The sequence below is a fragment of the Pseudonaja textilis genome, chromosome 2 (assembly GCF_049901715.1).
Source record: "Pseudonaja textilis isolate UNSWEBS1 chromosome 2, rPseTex1.2, whole genome shotgun sequence".
In the NCBI taxonomy this organism is placed as follows: Eukaryota; Metazoa; Chordata; class Lepidosauria; order Squamata; family Elapidae; genus Pseudonaja; species Pseudonaja textilis.
The window spans coordinates 139,377,466-139,388,025 of NC_141991.1; the positions used below are offsets into that span (position 1 = coordinate 139,377,466).

At 38.2% G+C, this 10,560-nt stretch overlaps 1 protein-coding gene across 2 annotated transcripts in view; it reads left to right on the forward strand.

The window, feature by feature from the left end:
- Positions 1–4,270, forward strand: part of NCKAP1L (NCK associated protein 1 like) — a 109,614-nt gene extending 105,344 nt beyond the window's left edge. Inside the window, exon 31 of one of the 2 annotated variants that reach the window (XM_087925491.1) lies at positions 3,281–4,270. In XM_087925491.1, the coding sequence (XP_087781617.1) occupies positions 3,281–3,406 (126 nt within the window). In that variant the 3' untranslated portion in view covers positions 3,407–4,270. The other variant, XM_087925490.1, reaches the window with a different exon arrangement.
- Positions 4,271–10,560: the final 6,290 nt, after the last annotated feature.

Genomic DNA, 10,560 nt, shown 5'->3' on the forward strand with positions numbered 1-10,560 from the left:
TAAGCACATAGCGCTTATAAGCAGTTTCTTGAATAACAGGAAGCAAACTTCCTATAATCATCTCAGCTGTCCTCACCACTCTCTGCATGGACCTTCTATTTGAGGCACTGCTGCCACCAAACCAAACAATGATGCAGTTAAACGCTCTCAATCGTGCCTCTGTAAAAAGTGACCAGGATAGAAGGAGAAAGTTGTGCTCTCCTCATTTGATGCAGGAAATTAAATGCTGGTTTGCACTTTTCACTAAAGATAATGTATGAAGAGACCAAGTCAGATTGTTAGTTATCTGCACCCCAGATACTTGACCATCTCCATAGCTGTAGCCTTGATACAAAGTGGAGCATGACTATGCTGGCTCTTTCTAAAATCTACAATGATTTCCTTTGTTTGGTTAACATTCAAAACCAGGTTATTTATTTTATTAATAACTAACATTATTCTAAGAAATATCATCAAATTCACCATGGATTGTTTATTTTTCCTCTTCCTTTCCTTTTGTAACTTGCCTGTGAAAGTGTCGTCTTTCTGGAACTCTTAGAAAAGCTGTGAAACTTTTAGAGGACATTAATAATCATGAAAAATATTGTTGAGAAATGTCTGTGCTGATCAGATCACTTTCTAGGCTCTTCCTTTGCTTGCTGGTGGCACCCACATTGAAAGCTAGCATGGTAATATGCATGCTCCAAATTTAAGGACCAGAGGACTGCCGATTAACTGGTTGATTAATTTTGTGCCATCAAGTTGTTTTCGACTTTCAACTTTCAACTTTCTTCCTTTAGTAATCTCTGAGGAAAGATACAAGAACTTCTTGATCCATGAAAGACTCTGCTCATTTGGGAATGTTATATTAAAAAAGCTAGTCCATATTCTAATCTCTCCTTTATAGGGTTATTCGCTGAATCTAGATAACAGCCTCCTAATACAAAACATCCCATTTGTATTCAATATATTATATGTACATTATCTACTTGAAGATAAAGATTTTAATATGGCAGGGGAAGAAGCCTAATTTTGTTTGGCAGCCTGCCAGATACTGCTGCTTTCAGGAGGATCATAAATCAAGACAGATAAGAATTATTGCTTTATGTATTGTTTTCATGGACGTTTAAATAATTGACATTGGCCTGTAACAGTAATAAAGAGACAGATTGTCTGGCTGATAAATCTGGTTATACCTTAAATGTTTTAATAATTTAGCAGTGTGTTAGTATAGCATTTTGGCATTTCAGTAGTTTGGTATATTAGGATTTTAGTATTTCATTTGTTTAGTAATTTAGTCTTAAGAATTTTAGAGAGTTTTTTCTTTGATTCTTTTTTCCTAATATTTTAGATAATTTTATGAATTTGATATTTGATATTGTTCTGTGTTAAACTGCATTATTGATTTAGAGAGGTCTTTAAGTGTTGTAGCTCTTTATGAACTGTACAGTCTTGATCAGCGGCCATAAAATGAGTGATGAATAAAAGTCATTGTACTTGGGAAAACCTACTTTGGAAAGAAATTTGAAGGAGAGTCCCCTAGGCCATTGGGTATAGCTGAATTCGGTCACCATAAAGAGATGCACAAAGTGCACTTGTCTTTGACTTATGACCTTAACTGAGCCTACAGTCCTAAATAATAATGGTTATAAACTGGATCATCATATGACCCGATCCAATTTTATGACTTTTTTTGCAGTGATTATTAAGTGAATGCTGTGGTTGTTCAGCAGATTTATTGTACACCATGGGTGGGTTCCCTGCACCCTCGGAAACTGGAAAAAAAAATCATAAATAACACACACATGACTGTGAGACTCTCCAAATGGCCATAAATTCAGGCCAATTGCTAAGTGCCAAAAAATGTGGTGGTGTGACTGAGTCCCATCCCCACTTGTTGGAACTTCAGAATTGGTCATAAGAACCTTTTGGCGTGGGGTGCGGTTTGTCGTAACTTTGAATGGTTGCTAAGCGACCAATCGTAAGTCAAGGACTATCTGTAATGAAAACCGTTGCACCACAGATGTCTGCCCCATTTTAAAGAAAAGATTTACCATTGTCGTAAAGTAGCACAAAATCTGCGGCAAATAAGCCGAGCTACATGACATGACTTACGTTATGAGGAAATTGTTAGATGTCAGATCTTTTCGCTTACAAACAAGAGGAACTGGTCAATACTTAATGTGCATCTTTTGTCTTAGTTTTTTTTTGGGGGGGCGAGGGGGGTTGTACTAACATCTCCTCCAGGATAGGCAGCAGCAAAGAGTGACAATGATAGAGACCACAAATGTTACTCCTTCTTGGGCAAGTGGGCGGGTGGGGAATTACTGTTACTGGGCTGGATATCTTGAGTTGATAAAAAGAGCTGCCCTGGCTGGAAAAGATGACAAAGTGGTCCTTCTAGCAGCTCCGGTGATACATCTCCATTAGGGGCTCCCTCGGCAGCAGGAAATAGTTATTGATTTTCTTGCTGATGGGAGGAGATGGCTCAGCCAGGTGAGGCCCTGGCTTCCTGGGTGGGATTTGATATTCTTCACTGGCCACATAGCTTCTGCAGCAAAGCAATTTAAATGCAAATATTTCTCCCTGGAGTGTGTGAATGAGTTAGCCCAGCCTGGCATTCACTCATTATCCCAATTGGAGAAGAGGTATAGCTGCTTCATCAGCATCATCTTTGGCAGGGCCCCATTGCTACAGAAACTCCCGCTGATCATCAGATGTGCTGGACAGATCAACAGTATACTAATTTCTGTTGTGTCCATGGTGGAGAAAGAACACTGCAGACTCTATCACACCCAGCCAACATCAACAGCCAAAGAAATAGAATCTCATTCCCTAGATACTTTCAGAAAAAGATCAAATAGATATTTTATTTAAAAATACAACACACAAAACAGCCCTTGAAGCTGTGGAATTGTCATAGAAACAAGGAATCGAGAATACATTTCACAATCCGCCAAGACTGTAGAATTGACAAGAGGTTGCAGTTGTTTGAGATGGACTTTGTTTGGTGTCTGTAGTCCCAACAGATTTTGCAGTTCTGAAACAATATTTTTAACAGTGCCACATCTTCACCTCTCATAAAGCAAATGAATTTGCCTTCTTTAGGATACAAACTCTGAATGTGAATGTGATACGTATTTTGTTTACAAAGGATAACGTGGCTCTTTCTGGAGTCCAGAATAGAATCCGGATATTTTATCAGGCGGGATGCTTGATCCTAACCTGTTGGTCAGGTGACAGTCTTATAACCCAGTAAATTATTTTTCTGCTTATTTCTGGTTTTATGTATCTTTTTCAGCTTGTGGAAGAGTCATCCTTCTTGACCGTTGATATGCTGGAAACCTGCTTCCCTTATGTGCTGCTGCGAAATGCTTACCGTGAAATCTCCCGAAACTCACTTATGAATCGTCTCCCTGCACATTGAAAAGCCTTGCCTTCCGGCCATCCGTCCAGATTGCCAGCTCATCAATTAGAATATTTGGCAGGAGTGGATAGGAAGGATAATGGATACTTTGTCTCTTTGATCCTTCAACTTATTGTCTAAAGAGAACCAGCTTCTTGAGTGCTTAGCTAATATTTGATGGTCTTTGTTTTGGCCAGTATATTACTACTAGTCTAAATTGTATAACCATTTGATAGTTGCCATCAAAGTTTTCTGGGTATTTTATTGGTAGAATGAGCTATGTTTTACCAGTTGCAGCTTTTATGGCTTTTTAAAAATACCTGCTTGGATTGACAAGCCCCCAAATAAACCCCAAAATGTACATTCTAGGGAGAAAGAATAAGTGTAAATATTTTTCAACACGCATTAATTCTTTCAATTCAACAATTGTAAGCTTCTTAGTGTAGGCACCAATGTTGTAAAAAATATATTCTGCACATAAAGTTATAAATGAATGATTATAGTAATCACTCCTGGAAAAGAAACAGCCAACGATCTTGGAAAATTTAATCAGCCTGATTGTTTTTGTTGTTTTTACACTTGAAAACAATCATAGGAATTGTCAACAAGGAATAGGGAAGACATTCCTTATACTATCTACCCCTTATGTCCTTTCCAGTCAGAATAGCAATTGATGCACTGGTTTGAGATGGATGCTATAGCCCAAAGCATTAAGACTGAACTAATGATAGGGAATTATAAGTTAGGTTTATACTTGCTAAGCCATGGTTTCTTTAACAAACCATCATAGCTGAATCAGACAAAACTAAGAGCCTTGACAGAAGGATGATCCTTTAGTCATGCTTGATATCTTGGGATAATAATAAAATTGAATCCATCCTCAAATTTCTTCATCTCTTTCTTCTCCTGGCCTAATAACACCTAGAAAAGCACACAACTTGCCCCACATGATTCCAAGGATGAAGAAAGAACAATATTTATTCTGTATAACCTGAAAATTCATTGGAATGAACACACAAACACATATTTGGCAACCTTTTAGAAATTCCTATCTAACCTGAGAAACAGGATGACCACAGGTAGACAAAAACGAGTGGGAGGATAAGCAACTTCCAGTTTCATGCTGGCTTCCCCACTGACTTGTGGAAAGCTGGCAGGGAGTATAATAAATCACTCCTCCTCCTCCTCCTCCTCCTTGGCTGACCTATGGAACTTCATGCCACTTTGCTGAAAGGAGGGGGAACAGGGAGTTGTGGACCATAAAGAAAACGCCACTCCCTATGTCCATTCCAGCATGACCCCAAAGGATGCTTCTCTCCGGAGAGCAAGAGAACACCCCCTACTTCTTAGGCATCCCAGCTGAACCCTCATCCTTCTGTCCATGCCCACTGCCCCTAAGAGAATTCATATTTCAGCCTCTGTTCCAAAGCAGCCAATCGTTGTTCACTCATGGAGCCTTGTTGCCAGCCATTTGGATGCAGCAGTGGGAGCAGGAGCGATTTCCATCTTCCTGCTGGCTTCCCCACTGACTTTGCTTGTGGGAAGCTGGCAGGGAGCATTGAAAATGACTCCTTGGCTGACCAGTGAAATTGGTCCACCAGTCTGATTTTGGTAAGATATGTTGCTGAGGAGAGGGGAACAATGGAATGACCACACTATGGACAAAACAGCAGTGAGAATGACTTCTGATTTCCTGCTGGCTTCCCATTGACTTGTCCAAAGCAGCCAATTCCTGCTTGCCTGTTGGGCCTTGCCACCAGCTGATTGGATCCATATCCACAAAGTGTGGATATAGCCCTCCCATCTTCCCTTGTGCCATGCAGCCTATAGGTTTTTATGAAGCGTGATTGGAAGGCACGATGCCATTGATCTTTCACAAATTTCATTCACATGGGTATCCTAGTGTTCTTCTGTAAGCTTATTTGAGTTACCTTGGTTCAACAATTGTTGCCCTATACTTTCCAATACAGGCCCAAGAGTTTTAGTAGTATATAGATATATTGTATATAAATAATTCTTGTTTAAATTTTTTTATAAAGATTTTAAAAAATTGTAGAAACACAAAAAAATATAAAAAGAAATAAGTTATAAACAGTAAAAGAAAAGGTGAAGAATAACCAAAAAGCAAGAAAAAGATATCTAAATAAGCAACTTCTGATATTTGCAAACCTACAAACGTGCCAATTACCATCTCTTTCCTCTCATTTTGCATATCGTGGTTCCCTTCTTCCCATACACAAAACTTTTTAATCAATAAATCCCATTGGAATATATTTTTAAACAATTGTTTCAGTAATAAGTATATCATTACCCTCTATTGCTTAAGACTTTATTGTGTTCTTCCTGTGAACAATTTTGGGAATCCCTGGCAGAATCTGCTTCTGAGAAACACAACTTCGGAAAATCAGATGACTGAGAGCAGAGAAGTGGGGAGTAAAACGATGTTTAATTCTTCTGCCTGCAGGGAATTACCTTTTTCCAAGCTCTTTCTTCCTGCATATGGCAGAAGAGCTCTGTTTGTATTAGCCTTGTTCAAGTGTACACAAGAATAAAGTTTTATATTAGAAAGGTGAGTCAGAATGAGCCTCAGGCTTCCATGGCAATTTTGCATTGATGTCGGGAGGGGGACAGGGAGGGAAATATTCTACCTGTCTTATATATAACGTTATCCATTTTTAATATGTCCCACCACATAGTCACCTTCCTTGCCACCCCCACTCCACTCCCCCATCCCCAAGGTTTTTTAAAAAATGCAAGATTTTGGAAACGGGTCATCATTGCTCTCTGGTTTGTAAGTCCCAGCAGTGTGTAAGCCTGGCTTTTAGAAGGGCAAGAAAGAGAATGGCAGACTTTAAGTCAGTGGTGGTGAATCTATGACACGTGTCAAAGGTGATATGCCATGACATTTGAGGTGATATTTCAACATTCGCCAACACCTGGCTGAAGGCTAAATCTGTCTCTAGGCTCGTGTCTTGGTATGCATGTTTTAACAATGAAATAGACCGAGACAGGAAACCATTTTATTATAATTTATTCAGGACATGAAGGCAGCAGCTATTATCAAAAGTATAGCCTGTTCTTGTGCTATTTTGGAGATGGTGGAGGCCACACGAGAGTGGGGTATGCTCTTTCACAGCCTCTGGTCCCTCCAGACATCACATGAGGAGCCATGTCTTTGTGCATCCTTAGCAACCTCCCAAAATCACATAAGAGTGAAGTGTGCTTTTATGTGATTTTTGGAGGCTGCAGAGGCTTGGGAAGACCATTTTCTGAAAGTTTTAAGAATAAAGGCCTCATGTGACCCGGAACAGACTCCAGTAGGCCACAGGGCCTGTCTACAGGAAGGGAACATCGCCTGAAGTTAAGTGGTGCATGGCAGATACTGGGGAGCACTGAACTGCATGCCAATTTCACTGTTTCCCAAGGCTCACATTATGCCTTGTAAAATGGCGTGAGGCAGTCCTTTTGAGTGACAGCAGTGGCGCTGGACTAAAATCGAGGCCCAGGCCTCTTCTTCAGGCCCTGTCTTAGTGCTGCCACTGAATGCTCTTGTTCAGGATGGGCTAGAAGGGAGAGAATTGTTTCTCTTTTGTGTGTGTATGAATGAGTGTGAGACACGCCAACAGTTTAAAGTCAGACATTTACCACATCTGTGAACATGCTGAGTCCAAAAGCTTCACCATCATTGCTCCAAGTAGAAATCTATCATCCTCACCTAAAAAAAATGATAAATTGTCAGTCTAGAGTCTAGACCCTTAAGCATCCTCCCTTGAGTGCCTAAGATGCTCCAGTGTCTCTCGAAAGTTGCTACTGGATTTTTAGATGATGATTATGATACATTTGAAAGAAAAGAAAAACAGAAACATGCATACAAAGAGAAGTGTCTAAAAGGAAAAATAAACCTCAAAGTGGATAAGCAAGGAATTGACCACTAATAGAGTTAGGTTAATTTTTTCAATATTTCATTGATTAGTTTTAAATAATAAAATATACTATATATAATTTTAAATACTAAAAACCATTATTAAAATCTAAGTAATATATGAGTAGTAATAATCACAGTTACGAATCACACTAATTTCTAATTGAGCAATTGAATATTTTATCTTAAAAGAAACCCAAATATTGGATGTAATACTTGCCCATACATACAGTGACAATCAAACAATGATTTCTAAATGGACTTAAATTCTGTCCCATTTATTCCTGAAATGTCAAATTTTGGGCATTGAGATGAAATCCCAGCACTTAATTAACTATTCTTCTACAGAAGAAACTCTGTCTACCATCTAATAGGAAGCATAGACTCTCCTTGCAGCAGTTACTATGTAGAAAGATAATTGAACTTATTTTGTAAAAATTCTGTAATATATTATTTAAAAAATAACAGAATGGAAAAGAAATTCACTTGTTAAAATCTGTTTCATTCAATTATAAAACATTTTTCAAAGTTGTAATGTCAGGTTGTTATTTTTAATATGGCAGGAGGGGAAATTATCCAATGTCTGGGGACTATGCATTATTTACATAGAATATGAATTTAATTACATTTTCATTGTGACTCCACCTATATTTTGCACTGCCTCGTGCTGCTACTCTTCTCCATAACTAACCTGTTCAAAAGCTGAGGCCCCTCAGAACTGCTAGGAAAGAACCAGTTCCTCATGAAACTGACTTCATTGTTAAAAAATAAAACTTAACCAGAAGTTCTGAAAAGCCTATATTTTATACTTGGTCTGTCTGTCTGAAAAAGGATATAGTTTTAGTTGGAGAAAACAGAGATAAGAGTAACCAATATCTTCCCTAGGAAGATTGTTTTAACATGTTGGTGCTTTTGTAGTAGAAAAGCAGACTTGAGAAAAGGAGAGAAGAGAGTTTTATATACAAGAACATTTTATTTCTTTTTCAGTACTCCAGTACTTGAAAATGAACTCTTAAATGGTTAGGCAATCAGAGAAAAGCAAAGGCTTTTTTTAAATGGAATCATGTTTTACAGCTTTCTATGCCAAATATTTTGTGATAATTTCTAACATGTTTACATATATTTTTTAAACTGACAACTGTATAGTCTCCTAGCAGCTGCACATGAGAGCCGGCAGTATTACAAATATGTCTCTGATTCTTGTGTACTTGGAGCTACCGATCCTGATGGTGCCAGCCATCATCGTGGCCTTTTCTTTTTGGTGCTATTAGGAAAGTAGATCTATTCGGGATCAGACTGGATGGAAGTGATTGGCTTTATGGCCCTCTTTCCAATTTAATTTGGCTCCTAACCACCTAATTCAGCCAAAGAACAAACAGAGAGTACCCTGCTATGTTTCTGGGTGCAGTATATGAACATCTCTTTAATGTTCCTTGTAAGGCTCCTTTTAGTATCTTTCTGGCAATGGAAGGAAAACAGAACATAAACCTCCATGTCCTTTAAAACTCTGAATTCACAGAAGAACAACTAGAAATAGACAAGCCTGAAAATATGAGGTAAAAACTCAGACACAGAATAATTTTTTTTCAACAGTCCTTGATTCAAAGAGAAAAGAGATTCCACCCCATAAAGAAACTTTTATGCCTTCTCTTCCAATCTAATCACATCCAGCAGTCAAAATGGAGTTATACTTTTAGGTGTTAGCAGCCATATTCCAATAGTTCAGAATAGCCAAGGACAAGCCATTATATATGAGTTGTAAACCTGTCTACTTAAGGCAGACTAATTTCTGTGGGGGAAAACATCCAGGAAATCCAAAAGAAACAGGGCTGACACAGAGAAACGATAGCAGAACTCTCCTGGGCGTATGGATCAGAACAGGAGGTTAGTCTAATATGGGAATCATCAGGCTTAAAGGTACATTTGTAGATTGCAAATAATCCTGAGAGCCATGCACCATCATGCTAAATAAAAGCTAGGTGCTGAAAAGAGCAACCCAATACTTTACTTTCTAACTGGAGCTTACTGACTCCTTTTCACCAAGTGTTGCACTATAGAATAGAATTCTTTATTGTCCAAGTGTGATTGGGATACACAAGGAATTTGAATAAGCTCTCAGTGTAAATGCCAGCAACAAGTGAAAATCATGATCATCATCATAAAATAAAATCATCATAAATCATAAGATGCAACACTCAGTGATAGTCATACTAAATAAAAGCAAGCAACCTAATTATAATAGGATACTAATAAAAGCAATCAACATAAATCATAAGATACAAACAACAAAGTTATAGTCAGAAGATGCTATATATACACTCCTTCTGTACAGTGTGTCAAATGAACTTATAAAAAAGGGCTCAGATTATATCCACAAGGGATCATGGTGCATAAAAACCTCAATCCTCCTGTCTAATAATCAGAAATTCTTCCAAGTAAATTTAAAAATCCTTAAAAACCACTTGGCTTCCTAATGTCTATTGAAAATAAACTGCTTGATGTCAGATTTCAGTCACTGGTAAAAAAGGTGGCTCTGGGGACCACAGGTGGCCTGTGAATTTCTCCCTTAATGGATAGCATTCACTGAAAATTCCTTTAGAAGATGCTTGGGCTGTAACAGAGCAATGGCAGAGTAGAATGCCCGAGTTCAGGCTTTGGATTTATCTATCTATTTATTTATTTTTATTTCTCAATTGCTTACAAGATAATAGGTATAAGTAAAAACATAGTTATGAATACATGCATATAAGAAAAATAAAAAATATATAAAAGAAACAATAGGACAGGGGCGGTAGGCACATTGGTGCGCTTATGCACGCCCCCTACAGACCTCTTAGGAAAGGGGTGAGGTTAATAGGTGACAGTCTAAGGTTAAAGTTTTTGGGGTTTGGGGAAAAAACCACAGAGTCAGGTAGAGTATTCCAGACATTGCCCACTCTGTTGCTGAAGTTGTATTTTCTGCAATCAAGTTTGGTGCGATTAACCTTGAGTTTGTATCTATTGTTTGCTCTAGTGTTGTTATGGTTGAAGCTGAAGTATTCATTGACAGGCAGGACATTGCAATGTATGGTTTTATATTGTATAGTTAGATCGGACCGAAGGCGGTGTAGTTCTAGGTTTTCTAGGTTTTCTAGGTCTAGAATTTCGAGTCTGGTGGCATAAGGCATTCTGCAACAAGTAGAGGAGTGGAGAACTCTTCTTGTGAAATATTTCTGGACTTTCTCAATTGTGTTAATATCAGATACGTAATGTG